Raw genomic sequence first — 27,726 nt, 5'->3', positions numbered from 1 at the left:
AGAATCACGAGCGGCTGCAGCCTGGCCTTTCCGGGTGGGCACCAGCTACCTACCACCAGCCAGACGGACCTCAATAAACCACTATCACTCTCCTAAACAATACACTCATCTGCGATGTTTTGTTTATGCTGCTCAATGCTTTTGGAGAGGCATGTGCGAACTCCATAACCAATCAGCGCTAGAATTCTGCGCGAAGCATTCGTTGAGATACCCCAATCCTAAATCATTTTGTATTTCCCCTACTCCCCAGCATGTGTTCAGCCGTGGGATTGGTTGTTTTGCGACCCGGAAGAGTTGAAATTACGGACTATCGACATCCTTTTAATGATCAAAACGTGAATTTAACTGAACTCGTGGGAGTAAACGGATAGGCGCTCGATTTAATGTGAGCTCACCACTACCACCTGATGTGTTAACTAAAAAAAAAAAAAATATATTGTTGCTTTTCCTATGGAAACGCCTTTACAGATCCCGTCTCAGCCGGAGAAGGTATCTAGTTTTGTTATGGCTAAAGGCAAGAGTGGAACTCTTATGCGGTAAGATTTTGCACTAAGTTCACTGCAGAGTTTGATGAGGAGCCAGAATATCTAAGAGAGTCATGTAGGGAAAGCGACCAACTTCTCGACTGAAGGAGGGAGATACTGACTGGTTGGAAGAGCAATTTAGAAAAGAAAGTAAGACTGTATTCAAAACGAGGTTGGTCGCGGCGTTGGGTGCACCAAGCACAAGCAAATCGTATGCGGGAGGAGAATGAGCATCAGTCAACAAAATGACATTATGATAAAGTGTCAGGATATAAGTACCGAACCTGAAGAGGTGCTGCCTGCAAACGACCCATTTGGTTGGGCACCAGGGAGATAGTTTGGTTTCTTTGCTACGTAGCCACCTACCATCTATGTAGTAGATCTTATTTGCTATTTGGCTTGGACTCTGCTGCCGGTAAAGAAACTTCGTTTTGCACCTGGCTGCAGTCTAAATAGCTGATAAAGTTCTGTATGCAAAAGGACAAATAGCAAAGGAACTTCACTATACAATAGGCAGCTAGCTGAATAGCAGGCAATGCAATATTTGTACAGTAGCCAGCCAAACAACAAATAAAGTTGACTATCTGGCTGCTGGCTACCTTACAGAGATTGTATGTTCTTTGGTTGGCAGCAGGGCAAACGTCAGCAAATACATTTTACTGTTTACATGATAAGTAGCAGACTTAGGGCTTCATTAGGAGTTCCCGGTTTTCTAAGTGTGGCAATATCAGGGCCAGAATTAATGATACAGAGCAATATCTTTTCATAAAATAACACAAATTAATAGTTATTTAATTTAGAATGTGGAATTAGGAATGCCAGGTCCAGTTCCAAGTCCCGGGACACTAGTTAGGAAGTAGGGGTAGCTAGAGCCCTGTGACTTCCTAACTTTTCCTGTTTTTAATTATACCGGTTGGTGCCTAGATTAAAAAGTTAGGGCTACCAGGCAGATATTTTTAAAGAGTAATCCTACCCCAACTCACTACCCTATTCGTTTTCCAACAAAATGCTCCTCTGTATCTCATAAGTTTCATACACCCCGTTCTGCAGTGGAACGGGAAGGAACTCCATGATGAAGTATGTCACCAAGGGGTACCCCTAGTGGCTGAGTGTTCTTTAAAACAAAAGGATTATTTTCTCCTTAGGCTGACAGGAGGGTTCTTAGATTGATCCAATCAAGTTGCATGCTATAGTTTGTGTAAAGTTCTCTGTCCACGGACAGTTAGCACATGCTTTACAGCACCTCTTCACGCCCTTTACTTTGTTTATGTTTTTTTCAAAAACAGTCATTATTTCTCTTCCTGACCTGGCATGCTTAATCACTCTTATCATCCTAGAGTGCAATGAGGTAAATAATGATTGTGATAGTAGGATTGAGAATACTGGTGAACAAATATAAAAGTTTAGATAGGATTATCATTAGGGCTATTCTACAAGCCAGGACATGGATAGTCATATCCCTTGATCTAGTTGACTATTCATTTTCTGAACTGCTGGACCATAGTTCATTCTAGCAAATCACAGGCTTTCTCTGCATCTAACAGCAGGTATGTGAGGATGTATTTGATGCATTACAGTAACTAAAATGCAAATGTAGGGCAATGTCAGCCTTTCAGAAATTAATCCCATTTGATCTGGGAGTACTAGCCTTTACATTTGGGAGTCAGGCATTTCGCCATGTCTTAAGCCAGCATTTTGGTATCTAAGTTTAATAAAGAAGGTGGTCAATATGACTGACATATTTGCATGACTTTACCTTACTTGATTTAGTAGCATTATCATTATTGCTTAATTGGTAGAACGAGGTAGCATACTGTTTTAGACTGCTTCATTGTAGACTGGCAGAAAATGAGTGCTTGGCAGCACCATTAATGATTTACAGATTTCAGCTGTCAGCCCGTCTGACCCTGCAGTATTACCATTGGCTAAACCATCAATGGCATCATGTGTTTGTTTGTGCATTCAGTGGTTGTCTGCTAGCCCCAACACCTATGACATCAGCATCTCATTTAAGTATTCAGGTATTTGTTCCACTGTCACTTGTGCCTGCATAGTATATTGCTGTTTATAGAAGTATGTAAATACATCACGAATTTCTTCAGTAGTGGTCATTGTTTCTTCTTGGTCATCTCCTATGCTAGCACTCTTATTTTTGGTTTGGTCTGTTAAGAGTCACACTGCTGCTCCATATCTCCTTGCTTGGGCATCTCTGCCTAAATGTGCAGTTTCCCTATGGAGGTGTTTACGAGTCTATTTTAGTATGACAGACTGGACATCCACACACCCCTAATCTTATAGACCATACCTCACTTGAGCTTGTCATGAGAGACACCTGCCAGTTCTCCTTTTCTCTGAAAAGGGTATGTTTCCGATTAGGGTTGAGGGGATCTACTAGGTGTGGCTCAAATAATATTGGAATGAACACGACAATAGGATACATTCGTGTCTACTGTTGAATGCCTAGGATGCTCTCAGAAGTTATTCTGGCCATCCAGACTCGTACGGGGAAGGGACTAAATTGCGGGCATCTGGAAATAAATTTGAGACTTGGGGATGCAATGCTCAAATAATCTAGCACATTCTCTACATAGCCACCTCCCAGCTTACAAAGAATCATAGTAGAGTCCTTCACACACATTTGGTAAGTACAGTTGACAGACATCGTAGAGCATGGCAGAGGCCTTTTCATAGCTCCACCCTCCATGATATTGGTTACATCAGCTTTGTGTTGGAGCCTGTTAGTTAAACAAATTGTGAAACTTCGTCACTTGCCATACGGCTTGCCTATCCACCACAAACCATTCTATGCAGCTAGATAGCATCCTTTGTGTAAACACTAATAACGTGATTAGAAGACATCTTATTTCTCAAAAATTACCAATATGGAAGTCAAGATAGGAAATTAAGAGCGCTGAAACGTAATCTTTTATGATTGCAAGAATATTTTTTATATGCCTGTATGAAACATTTCAAGTTAGAGATCCACAACAAAAACGCAATATTGAATTAACCTCAAGTGATGTGAGTAAGGAGGTTCAGGTACCAGGGGAGCGATACGAGAGGAAGTAAAACAAAAAAAAAAAAAAAAGCATCATCCACTTCAAAATCAGATTTATTTATTTCTTTTTTTTATTCCAAATTATAAGGCAAATTAAGGAGACGCAAAAGACAAGGAAAGGGTTGATTGCCGTGCCAACCAAAGAAAATCTAACTAAAATTATTTAAAACTGTAAAGTTTCAAAAGGTCAAGTCACACTAATAGAAAAAGGGATTTCAAAACTCAAGTTTTTAAATGTTATGCGTAAACTCTGATTATAATATTTTTTTTTGTAAAAAATGAGCAAATGTACCAGTGCAAGAAAATAAGTATAATGTCATATATTTATTAAAAAAAATATAGACTTATATTTTTTTTTACCAAAGAGCCATGTTACCCACAAGTAATGACAAAACCACGTACTCATGTGACAAATCGTTTCTTAAAGATTCAAAGCGAATTAATTATAAAGGAAAGCAATATAATATTTATAAACATAACATACACTGATTTCAAGTGAACTGTGGACCACTTGGACGCTGTGTATCAGCATGAGTTGATGAGATTATACCTTAAATATTTGACTAAACTGTCATCTTAACCTATGTACAACAAAGAATAGTTACTGTTTCTCTGCTATAAAACCTTTCTTAAACATGATGTGCAGTTGGTCAGCCATGGGCAATCATGTCTGTTTTCATAAAAAAAAAAAAAACATAATTTCACTATCACGTTCCGAATTGTGGAGAGTTGAAAAATACTTTTTCATACTAATTGTTTGTATTTAGTATTATTTTCCTCCTACTTTGAACGATACTAAGGGACTCATTACGACCTTGATGGAGGAGTTTCCTCCATCACAAATGTGATGGATATTCTGTCTTCTGTATTACGATCTCCTTTGAGTATAATTGGATCATAATACGGCGGGCGGGATATCTGCCACATTTGTGATGGACGAAACCCCTCCATCAAGGTCGTAATAAGGCCCTAAGTCTGTTTTCCACTTTGATCTAAGAAGTGTATTTAAGGATTTTTGACGCATGCACATGGCTTTGTAATCGCTTTAAGGAAGACTCACCTTGGCATATGGACAGCAGCACTGAAAAAACATCACACCGTTGAAATGCTCAATTCATTGTTGATTTGGAAACTTGAAGTTAAATGCGTAAAAAAAGAAGCAAAGCAATGGTGTCCTGACTGTTTAAAAGAGTTTGTTTTGCTGAATTAAAGTATGGGCACCTACCTATTTAGAAATGCATGGTATTGAGTTGATTCTATATGCCCTCTTCATTGTACATTGCTGCTAATGTCTGGAAAAGGGAACATTAAAGTGTGCTTTGTTCTTTCTTGTGGCTTTTTTCCTCAATCACATACTGTTAATGAGTACAAAATAAGCTCCCCTCACGTTCAATGATATTTAGACGAGGTCTTAAGAAATGCCAGGAAAAAGGCATTAAAGCACACTTTTGTTTAGTATGCAGTGGTAAATTGGCGAGTGGCTCAGTGTCAAAGTTTGTTCTATCGTCATTGTCCAAAGTATGGATGAATGATTTAGGAAGATGTAAATTTCTGTTTCCAGATTCTCTGAGGATTTGTTATATAAGTTTTTGGTTTTCCAACTGTCATGTTGTTGCCTCTTCATATTATTTCAATATGTATTTTTTTAATATGGTTAAATTAGTAAGTAGCACAGCACAACAAAGTTACATTTTAAAACTGTGCACATCCAGTGTTTCTAAACTAATCAGATATTTGTTTCCATAGTGATGTTGTGCCAAAAAATGGAATTGAATTCTTCTTCTCTCGGGAATCATATGAAAAATATTCAATGTCTCCAAACTTGTTGGAACTGTGGCATTTGGCTAACCGGTACGTGTTTTGCTTTTTTTTTATTTGGTCTGAGTTTTAATTTTCGTTCCCTTGAATGTATTGAATGCTATGTGCCTTTAGTCTTTCCATCTGCTTACTCAAATCAGAATCTTTTTTCTGCTCAGTTACTTTTTCATGTCATACAATTTTCTTGGAGTGTATCTAGCGACACTAGAAATGTACTTTTATGTAGACGCTCAAGGTGATTTATACTTGTAAGTAAGGGATGGTGACAACTTTTTATTCCATCAACCGACCTTTGTTAGTCTCTGTTAAATTCAATACTGTGATCCAAAGCCACTCACAGTGACTCCAGCGTCATCGGACTACAACAGTAATAGCTACCCACATCTCTGTATGACTGAGTAATTTTGTCAGTTTTAACATTCTATGTCTTTTGTGAATTCTGATTAGTGCACCTTTTTCTCATTTACTAATCCTCAAGATCCTACTTTAAAATCCTAATGGACCGTGTTGTCAGATGCAGAATTGATAAAAAGTGCATTTGCTGTAATAGATGAGGTTTTATTTATAAATTGCAAATAAGTTTATATTTTGTTAGGCTGCTATAGCTGTGCGATACAAGTCATATACATTTTTTTCCTTTCTGAAATAATACAATTATTGGTGTGCTTTTGACACAGACAGGAGTAATAAGATCAACAAAAACCAAACATTAAGAAACAAAAGCTATGATCAACAATCAAAATGCAATAAGAAGTCAGTAATTTACACTTACATTAATCACCACACCAATTTAGTAAACTTCAAACATTTATTGCTCTTATATTAACAATGCCAAAGTTACGTAAATAATAAGCAAAACCAAATGATAGCAATACGGAAACAACACAGGCTGTCCAAAATGTCTGAAAAATCACAGCCTAAGAAGTGCAATCACTGTTAAACACTTCAAAAGAAATAGACAGAATAACAATAGAAGTATTTGAGAAATAGCAACAGATTTCATTAGTTGTGCAGTTGAATCAGTCATTATCAATTCATAAACAATGAATTCAGTTATTGGATTGGGCAGCATCCCTCCTACCAAATTCTAATTAGAAAAACATTTGTGGGCTGGGCTTTGTCACATGCAAAAAATTAAAAATAAGACAAAAATTAATTTGGGAAAACATCGGAACTATGGTACTACAAAAATAAGCGGTTGGATTTCTAAGAGGAAAATCTGCAAAAGAAAAAAATGCACATTGGTTATACCTCTCCTAAATGAGACAGCAGTTAGCAGAGTCTTCGTCAGCAGAGCACAGGAGCAGCAGGTCTTCAGCGATCAGCATCAGGAACATGAAAGGGGCAGCAGTTGAGTAATGTTGGGCTGAAGGTGCCTGAACTGTAAGAATCATAAAAATATAAGTCTAACCATCACTGCAACCAATTCTCACTCAACTGAACTACATCATCTGAAACTTTGCTAAATTAAAGTCCTGAAAAGTTACTAGCTAGACTCCTATTGAAAAAGTCTATGAGGTGTGATAGTGAGCAATCAATTGAATTGTACTTCTCCTCAGTTTATATCTTTTCTTCACTCTTCTTCAGGATAGGCCCATCTCGACACTCCTCTCCGGTCGACAGTTTCCGCAGAATAATAACATTATAGAAAACAGCACAGAGCATGACATTGTAGCTAACATTACTTTCTACCAGAACCTAAAGCCCTTGTTAAAACTTTCAATTACTATCACAAGGAAGTACAGAACAAACAGAGTGCAAAATAAAAATGCAGTAGCTTTCCACTGTGAGCTTTTCAAATGGACAGTGAATAAACAATGTTTGCAAAAGAATTTCAATAAAGTCAGCATAACATGTCAAACACTGTGCTGTAAAAAAATACTAAAGCTTAGGCCTTCTACAAATGCCTATACACAAATAATGAAACAGCTTTAATAGTTATCAAACCATATTTAGAACATTATTTAAGTAATCAATAATAAATTCAAATCATTAGTTTTGATTCATCTAAATTTCTTTTTCAACGTTGTGTATTATTTCACATAGAACTCAAGGTGGCGGACACTATGGCAACCACTCAATCACATTTTAAACTTGCACATTTTATTTTTCTAACACACGTTTCTCTAATTAAGTTCTTTTAGTACACGTTAATTATAAGATTTGTCTACTCATTTTTTATTGATAATGTTTGCTCTCTAACAGAATCTCCAGGAACTTGCAGTAAAATCAGCAAAGAGCAGCTGGTGTCCTGGTTGAATGACGTTGCATGAATGTTTTTGAAAATGATGCATCCACTAGTTCCATCTTGCTGTGCACAGCTTGTATTTTTTGGGGATACAGTTAACCAACCCAACACCATTATGTGCAGCCTTTGTGATACTAAAGCAATGAATACGTTTCTGGATTATATTACATTTCCTTCTGTTCATTGCTGTCCCTCTCCTCTTTTTCCAACATGACTCTTTACTAATCTCTGTTTTCCCAATGTTGTGTCAATCATGGTATAAATGTGTATAAGTTGTTCTTTAATCATTTGCTTCATTTGAGAGCTTGTTACCCTTGAAAGCAACCGCTGCAAAACTGTTAATTTGTTTTACTTACATTACCTGGAAGTTGCAGTGCTGCTTTAGAATGTATTGCCTGAACTGTATCTGCAGACCTGTTGATTTTACTTACTGCTAAGACGCTTTGGTGGGCATGTGCTCTTAAAATACTGTTTGGATTGAATTGTGTGTTCAAATACAGAAATCAAACTTAATATACTACTAATTGCATTTACCTGCAAGTGTTTCTTGTTTTATTTCCGTAACACAAGTCTTGGGGCAAACCTTAACTTAGAAAATTTGTTATTTTGAACTGTGCTCTGATTGACAATTAGAAATGTGTTTCTAGAAATATATATGTATTGAAGCTGGTATTGTTGGTGTAGTCTCTGTTCCGTCATGTATTTTTCCTTCTGCCCGGAAAGTGTTTCAAGCTCTTTTACGCGAGTTGGGAGATCTGTAAGATTGCTGTCACTGTTTGGCTGTCTCTACTTACTCCACAAGCAACCTGATACTTACGCGTAATGATCATTTTATTATCCACCTTGCCAACTGGAAATAAACATTTTAGTACTTGTTGATACCAATAGTGACTACTAGGGATGGCACTCTGGTCATAACTTTTATCATTATAAATCTATGCATACTACTGTATTCAGTAATAGTAATTGTATTCCTTATTATCCATGCTGTACTGTCAAGCAGCCAGTGGGATGTTTTAACAAATAATTGTAGAGTTAAAATTAGGTGGTTCTGTGTTTAACCCAACAGCTTGTGGTGACCTACACTGCATTCTGTACCACGTTAATGCTGTGTCTTGCATATATAAGGGTTCCGAGTGCTCCTTCCTGTTTGTGCAGTGGGGATGCAAGGAAAATGTGTGCCTGAGGGACAAGTGTATATGTGTGTGTGTGTGTGTGTGTGTATACAAGAAACCAGCTTGCTGTCAGACACTGTGAGGTCTCAGTTGATGTGAGAAGCTTACTGCTCTGGGTGCATCTTCCTGCCAGGGAGCCTCCCTGCTATTTTATTCATCATATGGGAAGCTCCTACTGATGGACTTGCCGCTCTTCGGACAGCTTTCATTTTTGGAAGGTATTTAGACCAGGTCTTCAACTATACATGTTTTTTTAATTAGTTGTGTTCTTGATGCCAGCACGCAGTCACATGTAAATTCCATGTATGGTGCCATTTTCTTGTTCTGTCAACTGGCAGAGTTTGTGCAGATGGCTGAGGATGTCTACTTTGAGCAAGTACCTATTGCATGCAGGAGGAGGGGGCAAATGTTCTACTGCATTATATAGATAAAGAACAAAGAAACCCTGGTGACTAGCATTGCAACATATCAAAAAAGAAAAATATGAAACTTCATGGCATGATGCCCTTTCCTGGTTAAATGTGTGGCCCAACACAACTCTGTGCATATTGTGGGAGTCCATGGTGTGAAGGTGCCTGGCTTTGATATAATGCTGACTCAGAGAATGATGTTCATTCTTGACATTTTGTGTATATCCTTTGTACAGTGATGCCCATGCCTGGCATAATACAAGTATAGGGATAAATATTGGCACTTTAAGTGCACCCAGTGCAAAATGGTGCCCAGCCAATATTGATTATTGAAAGCCTAACAGAAGGCAGTTACAGCCGAAATTCATCGCTCCAGTAGCCAATTCCTTATACTCTACAATCGCAGTGCTTCCAACTCGAGGGTCCACTGCCCAAAAATCCTACACAATCAATAAACTAAATACAGCACGTTTGTGAATTACATAGGGGGTCATTCTGACCCAGGCGGGCGGCGGACGCCGCCCGCCTGGCGGGAACCGCCAAATGGCCGCTCCCCGGTCAGAAGACCGCGGAGGCCATTCTGACTTTCCCGCTGGGCCGGCGGGCGCCCGCCGGCCCAGCGGGAAAGGCCCTGCAACACAGAGGCCGGCTCCGAATGGAGCCGGCGGTGTTGCAGGGGTGCGACGGGTGCAGTTGCACCCGTCGTAATTTTCACTGTCTGCTACACAGACAGTGAAAATCATGCTGGGGCCCTGTTAGGGGGCCCCTGCACTGCCCATGCCAGTGGCATGGGCAGTGCAGGGGCCCCATGACACCCGTTCCCGCCATCCTGTTCCTGGCGGTCAAAACCGCCAGAAACAGGGTGGTGGGAAGGGGGTCGGAATCCCCATGGCGGCGCTGCTTGCAGCGCCGCCATGGAGGTTCAGCCCAGCCAGGGGAAATCCGGCAGGAAACCGCCGGATCCCCTTTTCTGACCGCGGCTTTACCGCCGCAGTCAGAATGGGCACTGAAGCACCGCCAGCCTGTTGGCGGTGCTTCCGTTGCCCGCGGCCCTGGCGGTTTTAGACGCCAGGGTCGGAATGAGGGCCATAGTGTCTTCCACTACCTTCCGAGTGCTCCCCCTATTGCTGTATTTGCAGTGTTGATATTTGTTGTCAAATTGTGGGCATCCAAGGCACAGTGATGGTTCTGGCAGTATGGTGCTCATTCTTTATTTAGCGTGAGTATCCATTGCACCTATGAACGCATTACATGTAGTACCTCAGGGGGAGCAATGAATGTGATGAATGTGTGCGCCTCTTTTTTTCTTTTGCACCCTCTGGACACTGTAGTTTTGCACAAGGGTCATTTAGAGGGTTTGCATTACCTCAATGTAGTACGAGCCTACAGGGCCAGCGCACTCTTAAGAGGATGTTGCTTAATTTGCTTCGGTTTGTGGCCCAATGTAAATAAGGGAAACACTTTACCTCTGCACCGTTTTATGAATATTGGTGCAGATGCAGTCGGGAGGGACACTGACTAGGCGCTATTAGAAAGGTGTAGGCAAGTCAGTGCTCCCCCCTGAGGACAGTCCTCTGGATGGGGTAAAGGGGTCCCAATAGACTTCCCCACCCCCAGACTTCCCCCTTCAGGCTGGTACAGTCAGTCATTCCACCCGCCTGAAGGGGGATCTCTGCCCCTCCATTCGAAGTACAAGCAGGTGCTGCCAGCGCATTGAAAGATGGAGCAGCTATTTTTGCAACCGCTCTGTCTTTCATTAATGAGTTTGCTTCTGCCCCGGGGCAGCGCATTATCATTGATAGGACACATTGTCCCGGATTGCATCTGTTGCACCTGTTTGAAGGTGGGCCATGGCCCAAGCAAGAACAGTGCACCCTATTTGTAATATAGCGCCTGATGGCAATTTTTGACATAACTTGCACCAAGACATGCTATAATTTTGGTCTCTGCATGCTTGTGATAATGCAAGATCTTTTGCTGATGTGCATTATATTATGTTGTCTTCCCTGCCATAATGCTGACACTGGCCTAATGATAGTACTCTAGGCAGACATGATGGATGTGATGGTGCCAAGACTTGAATGCAACACATTTTGAATACATTAAGATTCCAGCATGATGAGAGAAGAAGAGTATACACTGCAAGTGAACATATAAACTAGTGTAAATGCTTAGCCTTCCTTCTTTCTGAAACTTTTATACAATACCTCAGGTTTGGTGTAATTTGGGGTAAGGCAAACCCTATTGCATTTCTGAATGTTTGTTTGCAACCTTTTAGGGAACCTGCGATGAAATTAAGTTTTGAATCAGGTTATTTATTACCCCCTAAAAGCAATTGATATCCTTAGATTTAGATCATACAGAATTTTTTTTTTTTTTGTTGTTATTTTGGAGTTGAGTTTTAGAATGTGTTTGAGTACCTTCTTAATTGTGTACTTGCAAATGGGCGAGAGCTGGATGCATTCCAGATTGCTGTCAAGTTGCTTGAACATCAACACTCAACATTTAATAGATACATCTACTACCAGCACCCGTATGTCATCTAGATGCTACAGCTCTAGTTTTTTTAATACCTCATGATAATTTTTTTTAAAGTACAATAAAAAGTAGTACAGAAAGAGTATGTTTTAGGGCATTTTGGACAGCCTACTTCAGTTATAATTTTCCATGTGTTGTGCATGGTATAACATGTGGGCTGTCCCCAGATCATGCAAGGGTGTGTTTTTTGTGAGAAACTGGCACCTTGTTGAAGTACCCCACTTTTTGCCTGGTTTCTGGATGCAAATTGGACTGGAGTGCACTGGGACCCTGCTAACCAGATCCCCAGCGCCATTGTTCTTTCCCTAAAATTGCAAAGGTATTGATACAATTGCCAACACTTTTAGCTGCCACTATTAGTCCCTAGTAAATTGTTCTTAGGTACCCAGGGCATTGGGTACTAAGGGTAGGCTCCTGAGGGCAGCAGCACAGATTGTGTCGCCCTCATGGGCCATGCATCCACATGCACCCAGCACTGCCATTGCAGAGTGTCCTGATGCAATCCTAAAATGCAAACTGGACATGGCGCACAACCTGTGTGCCCTGTCCACTACACACTGCATGCAATAATGGTAAGTCACCCCTCTGCAGGTCTTCCAGCCCTAAGGCAGGGTGCACTATTCTGTATGTGGGGTTATAGATGCATGAGCAATATGCCCCCACTGTGTCCTTGCCAAACCTGAGACGTAGTAAGTGAACGGAGCAGCCATTTTAAATGTATATGCTAGACAGTGGTGAGTATGAGTTTCACAGATGCATGATGGCTACTCTGAGCCCTGGGTTGTTTGGTATCAAATAACTCAGAATAATAAATACAATCTGGTACCTGCATTGAATTTATTGCAAAATGTACCTAGGGTCCACCTTAGAGGTGACCCCTGTAAAGCTGACTAACACTGGCATGGTTGCTGCCTGGTCACAACCAGCCTGCCGCTACCAGACAAGATTCTGGAACGCTGGGGGAGAGCTCTTGCTCTCTGGGTCTCAGAACAAAGCCCTTCATGGGTGGAGGTGTCACACCTCCCTCCTCAGTATTGTGCAGTGCCCTGCTAGCGAGCTTCAAAGGGCTTACTTCCTTTGAAACTCTACCGCCAGGCCTGCTGCTAGCAGCATATGGCTGCCTTTGTTGCAAAACCCCACTTTTGGCTTGAGCAACAGCAGGAAAACACACAAAGGACAGGAGGAGTGGCCACCACCAACTTGCACCACCCCTAAGGTGCTTCTTTTTTTTATTTTTTATTTTTTATTTTATTGGTGGAAGAAAACATATTACATAAACATCTTTAAATCATTATAGACTGAAAATTTACAGTAAGATAATCTATGGGGGTAAAGAGAAAAGATAAACGAAAAAGGGGGATAAAAGATAAAGTACAGAATAATAAAAAAAAATAAAAAAAATAAAAAACCATCACCAAATTAAATCATTCATATCAAATACAGAGCCTAACCACCCCACAAATACTAACTTGGGAATGGTACCCCTTAATTCGAAGATGGGTGACCCCAGCCGGTATGGGCCTGTACCCAGGCCTGAAACAGACCCCATATTGTCTTCCCCTTCCTCCTGGCCTGTCTCCCCTTCCGTTCATACAATGATTTTTCCAAGTAGTAAGAGGAAAGCAACCTAGCCAACCATTGTTGCCAGGACGGGGGTCGTGGATCCAGCCATGCCGTTGCTATACAAATTCGAGCCACCGCCATGGCTATGAATATAAATGCCCTACAAGGTCCAGCGATTTCGCCATCTGTCCCAAAGACCATAATTTCAGGTGTAAGGTCTATATCATAGCCCACTACTTCCTTCAAAACAGATTGGATCCCTTCCCTTAAAGCTTTTAATTCCCCACAGGTAGCCATCATATGGATAATATCTGTTCCGTACATCCCACATCTCGGACAGCTTGTTCCTGTCGTACATCCCCATTTGACAAGATGGGCTGGTAAATAATACAGATCAAATATAGTCTTATAATGCTGCGCTTGTAGGGAAGATGATAATAAAGTAGTGCATCCCAACTCCAATGAACTCAGGAAATTGCTACTACCCTCTGCCATTTTCTTACTCCACCTCTCCTTGTGTTTTTCTAAATCGTCAGCTTGTTCTACTAAAAAGATAGGGTAGGTTGACCTAATGGCTAAGCTGGGTTTTGCCAACATGTCGTCCAACAATTGGATACTTTTGAATCCCTGAGCCCCCCCTGTTTTTTCCCCTAAAAAATCCCTTATCTGTAAGTATTTGAAAAAATCCTTTTTCTGTAGCCCATACTGTTCCTGTAGGTCTCGAAATGTCTTGACCCCCGAGTTATCAAACAAATTTCCTAACCGAGTTACACCTAATGTACCCCACTTCGCCATATATTTATCGTGAAATATTTCTGGGAGTAATGGATTCTTCTTGATCATAGTATAATAATTATATCTACCTAGTCCTTTTTTTTTTACACCAAAATCGCCACCACTTGTGAGCGGCTTCTAACACTTTATACCTAGTTTTTTTGTAATATCCAGGCTCATGGTATGTTACTAGACACCCATTGGCAGCTTCTCCTATCTGCAGCTCATATATGTTGGGGCTGTCAACAATTGTAGTACCTTCCATATCAAATCCGAATAGTGGACGCATGTATTGAAAGGCTGCTGCCAATTGATACAATTTTATATTCGGTAAGGACCATCCACCCCTTTCCCGTGGAAGAGACATATATTTACTCGCTCTCCTGCACTTTCCATATGCCCATATAAACCTCATGATCATTCTGTCAATCTCTTTAAATTTTAGATTGGAGAAATACAATGGGATAGTGCGAAATAAATACAACAGCTTCGGAAGGAAAATCATCTTTATCATATTGCATCGTCCTACAATAGTTAAATGTAGATTATCCCATCTACGTGCATCTTCTCTAAATTTAGCAAGTATAGGATCTATATTTAAATTTACTACTTTATCTACATTCGGTGTAATATTAATACCTAGGTATACTGCATGATCCACCCTCCGTGTATCTTTAATATTTGTATATTGATTAGCCAACAGTTGTGTCTTGGCTCCATTTAACGAATATCCAGAAAACCGACCAAATTTTTTCGCCACCACTTCTATTTCTTTTAGTGCTGAATCAGGGGATGGGGTTAGTTTGGCTATATCATCTGCGTATGCTAGAACTTTGGTATCCCATCCCTGCCTGTGAATTGGTGGTATCTTATTATTCGCTTCCAATTGTCTCAGCAAAGGGTCTATATACAGAGCAAAGAGAAGAGGAGAGCAGGGGCACCCCTGCCTGGTTCCTCTCCTAATCAATATAGTCTCAGATTGTCCTCCCATTAGTTGTATTTTCGCCGCTGGGGATCTGTATAAGGCCCTAATTGCTATAATGAATTGCCTCCCTAGCCCAAGCTGTTCCATTACAAACCACAAGTACTTCCACTTTACCCGATCAAAAGCTTTCTCTGCATCCAGAAAGATAGCCGCCATAGGCTCTTTAACAGCTTCCGTGGAGTCAAAGAGTGCTAAGACTCTCTGAATATGATTAGTCGTGTCTCTCCCTGGAATAAACCCGTGCTGCCACGGAGAAACCAGCTTTTTGATCACCAATGACAATCGGGCGGCCAAGATCTTTGAATATATCTTGGCATCACTATTTATTAATGTGATCGGGCGATATGAGGCAGGATTTAATGGGGATTTGCCCTTCTTCTGGAATATGACTATGTTAGCTAGGTCCCAAGACGGGGGGATTTTCCCTCCTTTTTGTACCTGAACATACAGCTCCAACATTACCGGAAGCAAAGGTGACTTAAAAACTTTATAAAATTCTAAGGGGATAGCATCAGGGCCAGTAGCCTTCCCTGTGAGCAGATTGTTGATTGCCATTTCTATTGCTGTAATGTCTATCTGTTCTCCAAGGAATAGCCGGTCGCTCTTATCTAGTTTTCCTGTCGTGATAGGATACAAAAACTCTAAGGCTTCTTCATCCGAATAAGCCGCTGTATCATCATATAGTTCCTGATAATACCCATGAAACACCTTTCTTATTTTATCCACCTCTGATATTAGCTGTCCTTGTCGATCTATGATCTCCCTGATTACCCCAGCTGCTGTTTTCTGTACTGCCCGAGCCGCTAATAGCCGCCCGGCTTTTTCCCCAAACTCAAGCCTTTGTGCCCGCTGCGCTAAATATTTCTCCGCTATTTTTTGAGCTGTAGTCTCATTTGCTGCTGCTTTGATTATGGCAACCTCTTCCTGTACTTTCGTTATATCTGCTCCAGCTTCTATAGCCATGGCTAGCTGTCTCTCTGCACACTGCAACTTTAATTGAAACTCTATTATTCTCCCTTGAACCTCCTTTTGCCTATTAATACTAAAGCTTAATGTTTCTCCACGAATACCAGCTTTCAGAGTATCCCAAACCATTTCTACTGAAGCGGATCCCCTATTGAACCCCAAAAATTCGGTTATCCATTTGGTCATATGTTCACGGTATTCTGGATTTTTTAAAAGACCCCTTTCAAAGGTCCATCTACTACTCTTTAATTCTAGCCCCTCCAACTCCAAATCTAGCACTATAGGGTTATGATCTGAAACCATCCGGGGATATAGTTTGATCCTAGCCTGCTTTAAGAAAACCGGGGAGATTAAAAAATAGTCAAGACGTGCTAATTTCTTATGCGGAGCCGAGTAATAGGTATAACCGGGATCAGGTTTGCGCAGCTTCACCCAAGCATCCACTAGCCCTAATTCTTGTTGCAGCGCACCCATGGCCTTATACACCCGAGGTTTGCGCCCTTGATACTTTTTAGTTGCGAGTGCTAACACATCCTGTAATCCCTCCCACGAGCCATTAAAGTTAAAATCACCACATATGATATAGGGAGGTACCCATCCTGTAAGCTCAATGGCTAAGGTATCAATTACTATCGGATCGTCCGTGACCGCCCCATATATGGAACATAAAGTGAAGCTGCTATGGCCATATCTACATTCTAAGATTGCCCATCTTCCACCAGCATCAGCCTTTTGCCGAGTAAATTGTAATTTGTTGGTCCGGTCTAAAATCGCCACTCCTTTAGTTTTAGCTTCTTGTTTGGACCAAACAATTGCCTTTAGGCCCAGTGAGCCAAAAATCCCGGAGTTTTTATATTCTATGTGCGTTTCTTGCAGGCAGTAAATATCTGCCTTAAAGGTTTTCAATTCTTCAGCAACTCTCCTTCTTTTATGAGGATCGTTCAGACCACATGTATTAATTGATGCAATTCTGAATCTAGCCATACCCCCTTTTTTTTTTAATACTTTCGGATCTCTTTTTTTTGGGGTCACTCAAATTTCCATATCTAGCTACACCATCCCTTAGGTTTCCTTTCCTTCCTTTTCCATTTCTTTCCCCGATATCTCTCGTCTCCATTAACTGTTCCCTTTCCACATTTTTCCCCAGTTTTACCATTATGGATCCTCCCTCCACCCTTCTTACTTTCCCTTTCCCCATCCCCTTCCCTTTCCCCTCTCCTTTGCCCTCCCCCTAGGCCAGTCGCCCCCTACCCCACCCCTGCCACCCCCCCCCCACTGACACTGGCCCCCCATTCTGTAGAGCAATCAGACCCCTAATGGCCTGAATGTTGATGTTGTGCGTATGTCAGCCTGTCCCAGCCCACCGGTACCCCAAGCGCCTATGTCTTCCCTATTTCCCTCCCCCTTTATACTCTATACACTTACCCCCGTCAGATATTCTTTTGCTTTGATTTCTGACGTAAAAACTCTTATTTTCCCACTCATTATAGTTTTTAGCCTAGCGGGGGCCAGCAGATAGGCCTCACCTCCTTTCTCAAAAAATGGCTTGATAAGCTGCCGCAGCCGCCATCTCCGCTCAACTGTAGCATGGCAGAAGTCTGGGCGGGTAAAAAATGTAACCCCATTATAAGTACGCGGATTTCTGGGAGGGGTTTTATCAGCAATTTCTTGACGTACCAGATAGCTCCCTAGATATACCAGGACCGCTCTTGGATATTTAGCGTCTGCCCGTTGACTACCCTCCCGTGTATTTAGCGGGAACCTGTGAGCCCTCTGTACCTCATTGTCCCAGTCCCGATTCCCTAATTCTGGAAAAGACCCGCGCAGAAGAGTAACCATGTATGTCTGCATATTGTCCCCTTCTAGTCCTTCTGGTATACCCAGAAAACGAAGATTGTTCCTTCTTTGTCTGTTTTCCAAATCTTCTAGCTTCCACATCACATCCGTTAGCTGTCCATCTCGGGTGGCATTCTGTTCTTTAAGAGTGTCCATATCATCCTCGACTGCCACTATCCGATCTTCCATGGAGCATAGCTTCGCTTCGATTTCCTTGCAAGATTTAGCTACCTTGCGGACTGATCCTTGCAGTCTCTTTGTGGCAACCCTTGCCCGATGGCTATCGATCCGCGTCTCCGTTTGAAGCTCTTTGATTGAGCTATAAATTGACTGCAGGATCCCCACATCGGTGCCTATTTCATAGTTTCTACCAGTGGCACCTATCTCTCCGGCTGCAGGTCCCGGATCACTTCCATTTTTATCTTTAGCGGAGCTTTGGTTGCCACCTATAGAAGTGTCAGCCAAGTTAATCCCTGTATAGTCCCACCTTAAGGACCTACCATTCCTAGATGCCATACTTTCAGAGCCCTCTTGTAAGCCAGAGCGTGATTTAACAGATTTCCTTTGGCGAGCCTTACGTACTGTGCACTCCCCACTTGCAGATTTGTTGCCTGTTTCAGATATCTCGCTCTCGTCAGTTTCACTAAAACTACAATCAGCGCTACCAAGGTCGGACTCCTCTGTCAAGGAATAAAACTTATCACTACTTTCTCTGCCCCAGTCGTTTAGTTGGAGATTTTCCCCCCCCCCCATAATTTGATCCCTTATTTTAGGACTGCCGGGAGGATTGGCAGGTTCATTCTCCTCTGCTGTGTGTCCTAATAGGCCGCCAGGTTTCCCCTTATTTTGGAGGTCCGCCTGTTCACATTGCTCCACCTGTTGGGTTTGTGACTGCCCATTTTCGCAAAGACTGAGCACTTTTCTAGTTGCTTCCCGACTGATATCTTGATTTTCTGACATGTTTGCTGTAGGATTATCACCGTAGTCTGGGTTTCTAGTACTTGAGTCTAATGAAGAGGATCCTTTTACTAGACAGTCAGTTTCAGAGAATGAGGTTGCCATAACAACAGAGGTTCTTTGCATCCCTCCAGCCAGAAAGGCAGTTATAGTAGATTGATTTTTACCTTTCACTTTGTCCTCCAGCAGGGGGGTAGTACTATCACTTGCCTTAGTACTCATCTTTGCGTCTATCATCTGTCCTAGGATAGAGGCATTCTCCCCAACCGCTTTTCCGGTTGTAGACGCTAGACGTTTATTAGAGCCCAGTGGTTCTCCTTTTCCTCTGCCAGAGCGCACAGTCTTGACACCTTCGTTTTTATCTCCCAGATGCCGATTAGCTTTAGGTGCCATATTTATTATAATGGCCTGAGATAATGATCTAATGGCTCTCGTTATGCCCACTGCTGCCACAAATACCTCTATTATTGTTTGCTTAATCACGCTCCTTAATGACCGTGCAGGAGTAGGCATATGCCATAGTGCTGTATGTGGCTACGAGCATTTGACGCTTCCTAAGATACTACACCTTCCTTCCTAGGAAGCTAGAGTCTTTTTCTACCCCCTGTTCCGAATTGTTTCTCCTCTCTCTTCCTACCGCACCTTCTATTTTTATGTTAACAAAAATGACAGCCCAAACTCATGTAAGATGCGCGGAGAACTATCAGGAAATATTGATATCCTAAGGGGAATCCTCTTTATGATTACATCCGTATTGCGCAGTTATTACTGCGGAACATAGTGTATAGAGCGTCAATCCATGCGGCTGTAGCTTGCTAACTTTATAGTTACTGCGGCTTAGCGCAGACTTCTAAGGTATCCAGACGTAGTACAAAAGTCATGTATAGACACACTGCAAAAAACGGTCTGTGCTTTCCCCCATTAGCAGTAAGCAAGTCATATCATGTTGCTACTTCACTTTAGTCATTATTGGTCCTGGCCTGCTACAGAGTTCAATGATACTCGCCCTTCATCTGGATTAAACCACTTCAAATAATGCGGCCACCATCTGCTAAACGCCTCTGCTGCTACTGCCAATCTCGTCTTTTCAAAAAGCCAATGAGACCCTCTTTTCATTTCGGGGGGTTTTAATCTGGATATGATGCCTGCATTTTAGCCCCAGGTCCCTCAGCTTCTTAATTCCCGGATAAGAAGTCAGAGTAAATCTTATTTCGTTGCTTCCTATACAGCCACAAGGGCTACAGTTCGCTAAATCAGGATAAGGTGTTTCATATGTGATGACCCCTTCATTTTTTATTTTCCTCCATCTTGCGTGGTAGAAAAATAGCCTATCAGGGATAGGGAACTGACCTCTGCCCACAGGAAGTGGTCACATTGTGGGTGTAGCTGACTCATTATTCATTACTACGTACTCCCCTAAACACCCACTAAATACAGTATTTGGTGGGCACCCCTAGATCAGAGATTCAGATTCCAAGGACACAAGAAGACCAGCAACAAAGAAGACACAAGGCTCGAGAATTGAAGTCCTGTGGTATCAAGAAAAAGGCAGCCAACCCTGCCTGCTGCACCCAGGACTCGACAATCGTCACTGAGGGGTTTCTCGGACACGAGATGGAAAAAAAAAAATCCCCAGAGATCCTCCACTCTTCTAAAAACTGCCAAAGATCTACCTCCAGAAGCCATGTCGGCCAGCGGGTGGAGTTTGGGCGGTTACCAGTTATGGCAGGAAGAGCTGCTGAAAAGTCCTAGGGGCTGGTGCAGGACCATCGCAGGGGACCACTTGGAAAAGCAGTGCACAGGTGGACTTCACTGGTCTTGGTTACAGGACCAGAGAGTGATTCTCCTGTAACCAAGACCAGTGAAGTCCAGTTAATTGACCGTCTGCTGACCATGGAATCGCACGCTGCAGCTGGACCAAATTTCACCCTACAGACAGTGGGGACAAAACCTGCAAGTGTGCCACGTTTGGTGGCACTGCGACTTCCAGTGGCTGAACCGTGAAATAGGCCCAGATACTGGTCACTCAACGTCGGACACAAGGAAGGAAAGTCCACTCCAGACTCCAAAAGGACCAGGAGGAAGCTAAGTCGAGGGACTTCAGAAACCACCAGAACCACCCACCAAATTGGCCCTGCTGACGTTCAAGCGACCCTCAAAGTTACCTACATCCTGCTACTAAGGGCACCTTTGTGCACAGTTCTTGGCTCATCTATCTGTTGTGCACCCGGTGTCCCTGGACCCTACACTAGAGAACCAGCTGTGCTCTGAGGGTCCCACACCTCTTGCGACCTCTACACTCCAAGGTGGCCCACCAGACTTACCTCGAAGTCCACCTGTGCACTGCTTTTTCCAAATGGTCCCCTGCAATGGTCCTGCGCCAGCCCCAAGGACTTTTCAGCAGCTCTTCCTGCCATAACTGGTAACCGCCCAAACTCCTCCCGCTGGCCGACATGGCTTCTCGACGGCCTTGACCTAAGAACAAAAGGAGACATTGGTAAATGCATTGCCTGATTTTAAATGCATTTTAAAAGATTTCTCCCGTTGATTCCTATAATGCTTAATTATGGACAAAAAGACTATTTCTCCTAAACTTCGAAAAATCATAACTCAAAAAATACTTGCCCGATTTTGATTATCTTGGTCTTAAAAATGTTTATAAGAATCTGACGTACGTTTGTAAATTGGCCTCAAGTTATTCCTTTGAGTGTGTGTTTTTATTTATTGATACTGTGAGTACAACAAATGCTTTGCACTTCGACAAGATTAGCTTAACTGCTCAACCAAGCCTTCATAAAAATTAGAGCGTTAGGTGGTCTACTTTTTACCTCTGGAAACCAATGCTTGGTTGCTCGGAGAGACAGCCTCCTACAGAATTGAGTAAAATATATTTTTGTCCAAGGGACAGGGTGCTTGATTAATCGAATTGTCTTGTAACTTGACATGCAGTGTGCTGATAAGTCATGGTAACATTCTTATATCAGAGCTTAGATCATGGCCTCTGATTGTGCCAACCCTCATATTATATCAGGATTTGGATTCTAGCAAAACCGTGATTTTGCCACTTTTTGACAAATCAGCAAACAAGGACGGGAAACTGGTGGTAAGCAGTAGTTTAAAGATTTGAACACCCTGGGAGTTTAAGCACACCCACAAACATATATGTTTAAGAGTATTTACTAACCCCGTTCGAATCTCTTCCCCCATTGGAAGAAGTTGGATGTTTACTTCTGAGAAGGCCAGGAGAAAAGCGTTTCACAAGGTGGAGAAGAGGGAGGGGTAAGGGTAGTGAATTTGCAATTGCTCTGCAGATTTTCATATGATCATATCTGGGTGTTATTGTGAGAAAATGACCCTTTTTGCATGATCACTCGCATTTTGGTGAATTTTATTGTTGAAATGAAGACTATGCAAATTGAAGCACTGCTGTCCAGTGCCCAGAGTGTGTGGTTTGACCAATAAACATATACAAATTGGCTAATCCCTTATTGGTGTATTTAACTCTTCTGTAAGGCAAAAGTATATAATGTAGAATCTGCACCCATGGCATGGAAAGTTTAATGTCAACTCTGAACTGAAGCATTTATTATGACTTCCACTAATGTGACCAAGAAAGCATGGCATGGAAATTAAATGTCACCTCTGAACTGAAGCATTTATTATGCCTTCCACTAATGTAACAAAGAAAGCATGGCTTAAGGCCTACCATTGTAGCCTGACCTCTGCAGTTTAAACCAGAAATGCGACCTGCTAAAACAACCCTTTTTGATTGGTAAAAACATCCCTTTTAAATATTAGTGAGTTACCTCAGTGTAGGCCTTGATGCCCACAAGGTGCGGTGTATGGTATTTAAAACTGGGGAATGTTGAACATTAGTGTTAATATGTCCCTCTTGTGGCAAGGCCCAATAAGCTATTTTCACTGTGGTAAAACTATCTGTCCCATGTAGATAACCAGAGTGCAGGTTACAAAACTGTGGCTCCTACTTCCGGAAGGGGAATAGCGAGAGAAATAATTAGACGACTACTTCTAATCAATATTAAAAGTCCAGTTGAATGGTAAAGTCAGATTTATAATGAATATTAAGGGAAAGTCATTTTTTTGAAATTTACCCTTTACCTGTCAGAGGTTTCAAGGGGCTATATTGCTCTCCATCCAGTACTCAGCATTGAATGAGGTGTGAAATTCCTCCCTCCTTACTCAGAGTATTCAGGATAGGTGTGTTTGCAGTGATGTTCCCAGCTAAGCTTAGGGTGATTACGGAAGGTAAAGCCCATATTTTTAGCACTTGTGACGATGGTTGGTCCTGGCTAGAGAATATGGGGACTTAACAACCCAACCCCAATAAAGGTGGGAGATCAGAGCATAGAGAGGGACTGTTCTTTGTGAAGCTTGCCAACCAACAAAAATAACAAGCTGCTGTTGAGAAGGCATGCCCAGTAGAAGTAGTCCTACACAACAGGACCCGACTACAATTGACTTCAGAACTTTAACAAGGAGAATTGGAGGACAAAGCAGAAACTGACGATGCACTCAGATTAGTTGGCCTGAGGCCTCAATTGACTCCAATGACTGCTGACCTCATGTCCTAAGAAGATTCGGGCAACCACAGGTTTGCTTGGTAGACTGAAAATGAATGTACAAGTTGAGAGGTGTGCCCCTGAGTTGTTGAGAGGACAGCATCAGTGTTTGTTATTCTGTAACACACACACTCTTCTCCCCCTGACCCCCCCCCCCCCCCCCCCCCCAATACGATGGTTGGGCACAAAGTGACACTGGTCACATCAGCACCAGATCATTAGTCCACATAGCAGTGATAAACCTTAAAGATTGATTAGAATCAAATAGGGGCAAGGTTATATTAAGAGGTCATTCTCACAGAGATTTATTGGCGAGTTATACAGTGGCACTGCTTCAACAGGTGGAAACCCACCAAAAGTTGAGAGGTCACTCCCAGAGTATTCAGCAATGACAAAGGGCAGGTTGTTGAAATGTATTTTATGGAACATGAGGTAGTTGGGTACTTTCGCAAGTGCCATAGAATTCTCACCTGAGACACAAGAAGATACTGATTACATGTTTGTAGAAGACTCATTTGACATTGGCAGAGTTGGACATATTGCACAGGAAATGGCAAGCCCAATTATTTGGCACCACTTACTCCGCAGATGCGACGGGAACATTTATCTGGATCTCACTGGAGGCTTCATATGTAGTAGACACCAGGTGCATCGATACAGATGGCTGGTGCACTAAATTGGTAGATGCATTTGAGGTTAAACATTTGACATCGAGTCTGTATGCTCAAAAAGTGAACTAAACACAGCACTTCTGAGGCATGAGAAACTATGTTTTTGCTAGGCAGTACAAGTTGGCTGATGGGCAAAGTTTACAATATGGTCATGAACATATTGAAAGACAGGTGGATACCTGATGCAAGGATCTTGCTGTAGAACACATTCATAAGATTTTGAGGAATGGAGAAGGTAGTGAGTTCTGATAGAGGCCTGCAGGGAGATTCATCCAGAGAACACATAGCTCTTATTTTACTCACCAATGCATGACATACGTACACAGCCGGACATGTTCCTGGCCAGGCAAGGTGAAACATGGGAAGGTCACAGTCTGAATATATCTGAGCTGCACGATATCTGATCATAACCCATTGTTACTGGCAATGGGTTTGGTGAAATAAGCCTTATAACACCCACCTGGAGATTAAATACCGAGGCACTGCTTAACTTGTTTTTATTCTCAAATGTTGGGAACCATACTGTATACAACCTCAGGGAGAATGATGATACGGTGGAATAGGTCATTGAATAAGATGGCTTGAAGGCAGTAATATGTGGAGTGTACCTTTAGATTACATATGAGGTTAAAATGATGATTAATTGAAACCGAGTAAGAGCCACTGAAACATTGTAGCACTGGATGTCAGTGGCAGCACACTCAAATTGGAAGCAACATTCAGATATTGTGGATTGGTTGAGACAGGTTCATTATTAAAAAAAAAAAACTATGTAGTCCGACATCGTTCGGAGGGAGACTGAGCAGCTCAGATGTTGGCATGGTTAGTACATACTGAGGCTGAGATAAAACTGAGTGCTATAGGGACTAGTGTGAGAGTGGTAGTGTGCACACAATTAGAACAAAATAAGTATTTGCAGAGTACTATGACTCATTCTATTTTTCATCTCCTGTATAACGCTCTACAGACTAAATGAGGAACAGAGGTCATCATTGGAACATCCTCTAAACCGTTGGTACAGATGGATTGCCTATAGAGTTTTATGTCATATAAAGAACCCAATTGTCCACTAAATAATTAAAAGTATATGACTACTAGGTAGAGAGAGGCATATCTGTTGGAAACTTTAAGGGTTGCAACAATAGCAGTGTTGCCCAAACAAGGGGGAGATCCATTGGATTTGCACCATTAGATGCCATTATCACATTTGAATTCAAATTATATGATTCTGGGAAATCTGCTGGCCAACAAGCTGGTCCCAGTGACTTGCTCCTTCGCTTACCCTTCTCAGAATGGGTTGATTCCTGGAAGCCATACACACATGAATATAAGGAGGCACTTTTATATGATGGTCAGAACCCTCTGCTTCAGACAACACTTACATTGGCCTCCCTAGACATAAAGGCATTTGACACTGATATTGCACTACCTATTTGAGTTCCTACACAGTATCGGGTTAGGCCATAAATATAAAATTTGGTTGCGAGTACTCAACGGAGACCCCATTGCAAGAGTAAGGACTGGAAGGTTGTTTTCTAGAACATGAGGTATTTTTGGGACACATCACAGAAAGCCCATTTTGCCCAATACTAATTGCCTTAACCATTGAGTCTTTGGCTTGTATTTTTCAGAACAGGACACACGAATGGGGAAGGATCCCAATGTTATCTCCCTGTACGCAGTTGATGATGTTCTTTATTTTCATGAATCAGGCTCCAGTCTACGTGGGTTGATGGAAAGTATGTCGAAATTCGATATTTTCTGAGCTGCAAATAACCTGGGTGCAAAAGCAGCTTGTTTCTCATTCATGCCATTGACATAGGCTGCCTCCTCAGGATATGTGGACCTTGTTCACCTGGACACCCAATACTTTTATAGCTGGGGTCTTGAATATATCACAACTGATACAGGGAAATAAAGAAAGGACAATTTCAGCTATCCGATCTTCAGTTATATTCTGGAGGGGGCTGCTGTTGTCTCTTATGAAAAGGGTTGCCATTATCAATGTGGATTGCTGACAAAATCATTATACTACTTGAAATTGATGCCTGTATTATAGAAATAGCTTTTGTTTAGGGAGCACATAGTCTACTGTCAAATTTCATTTGGGCTGGCAAATGGAAAAGGTTAGTGATTGAGAAAGCAATGCTTTCTCTCTGTCTCTCTGGGAATGAGAATGCCTAACGTCTAGGTATATTACTTGGCATCACAGTCGATTTGGTCTGTAAGGTGGTTTGGGAGCCCACTTCAACAGGAGACCCTTGAGTTATTGTCCAGCATGCAGGGCAAGCCATTGATAGTAAAGCACTCAAAAAACAACACCCAGGGGCACTTAAGGTCTCAAGATACTGTTAGCAAAAATGCACACACATTCTGGGAGGGTCCACATTTTATGTTCCTGAGATTCCTCTGTGGTAGCTGCAAAACGTAGTACCCTGAACCCCACAACAAAAGGATATGGTCTGAAGCAGGCTTTGCCAAGGTGGGAGATTAGTTGGAGAGAGGTACAGACATGGCATTTGGCTCGGATAGGGATTAATTTGGTATGGGACCTGCACAATTTATCTCTCACTTGGCACTGCTCAAGGCTACTGGGTCAACATGGCTAGATGGTCCAGCTTACCGCCAACCTTAGTTATTTTATTAAATGTTTGCACATTAGGTGATTTTACTCATGCAGTGTTCATTTTGCACACCTCACGTTTGCTAGCTTCATAGACAAATACAACAGATGCTAGAAGTACCTTGGGATGTCAATGGGTAGTGACGACAGTGGGATGAGATATTGGAATATGTACAGGTTGTTTTCAGGAATGCCCGGTTCAAGTTCACTCAGATCAACTATATACACCAAACATATTTATCCCAATATAGAATAGCTAAAATGTATTATTAAGCTGATGTCTCATGCCCTAAGTGCCAACAGAGAGTGACTCGATTTAATTGCATTTTTGAAGAGTGCAGTCACATTCATTTGTACTGGGTAGAGATAGTGGAGATTGCAACAAGGCCAATGGCCTAAGCATTCAAGTAGAACTGTTATAGTACTTGCTTGCTCAAATCCCCAGACCTAAGCCGATGAGACAAACATGTATATGTATTGACCTGGCACTGCTGAGCAAAGATACATTTCTCAAAGAGCTGGAAAGTAAGAAAGACTCCTGATCTTTGGAAGTGGCTGCAATATATTGTGAAATAGACACAAGCCAATATATCCACTCTAAAGGCCCTGCACAGGAGAAGCATTAAATGGCAACCCACTGACACCTGAGACGAAATTGTCTTAGCAATGGAGGCAAAATTGGACCTTCAGCATCTGTGATTGAAGCACATTGATAATACTGTTCTATTCTGTCCTTTTCGCATGTGTGACACAGTTTATCACATGTAACACACTGGTATTGGACATTGTCTCAAGTACCATTGATTTCTTGAAATGCTCGGTTGCAACACGTCTGGCAGTCCCAGACCTAGAAGTCTCTTATGTGGCTGTGCAGCTGTTATAGGCAGCTTATTGAAGACAGTGTATATGGGGAGGTATGCCAATGAGGGGTACTCTGTATCCAAATTTGCACCACTTATTGACCATACTGATTAGCCCAAAAGCTTGCAGGAGTAATGAC

The 27,726-nt window shown here is 42.0% G+C and overlaps 1 protein-coding gene across 3 annotated transcripts in view; it reads left to right on the top strand.

Annotated features, from left to right (window-relative positions):
• The first annotated feature begins 315 nt into the window (after positions 1-315).
• The window catches only part of ICE2 (interactor of little elongation complex ELL subunit 2), a 565,283-nt gene continuing 537,872 nt past the window's right edge, over positions 316-27,726 (top strand). The window contains exons 1-2 of one of the 3 annotated variants that reach the window (XM_069223465.1): positions 316-536; positions 5,329-5,433. In XM_069223465.1, coding sequence (XP_069079566.1) covers positions 451-536; positions 5,329-5,433 — 191 coding nt within the window. In that variant the 5' untranslated portion in view covers positions 316-450. The remainder of the gene's footprint in view (positions 537-5,328; positions 5,434-27,726) is intronic. The other 2 variants (XM_069223467.1, XM_069223466.1) reach the window with 2 other exon arrangements.

Source organism: Pleurodeles waltl, chromosome 3_1, assembly GCF_031143425.1.
Source record: "Pleurodeles waltl isolate 20211129_DDA chromosome 3_1, aPleWal1.hap1.20221129, whole genome shotgun sequence".
Lineage (NCBI taxonomy): Eukaryota > Metazoa > Chordata > Amphibia > Caudata > Salamandridae > Pleurodeles > Pleurodeles waltl.
This window is presented reverse-complemented; position numbering and strand designations above follow the sequence as displayed.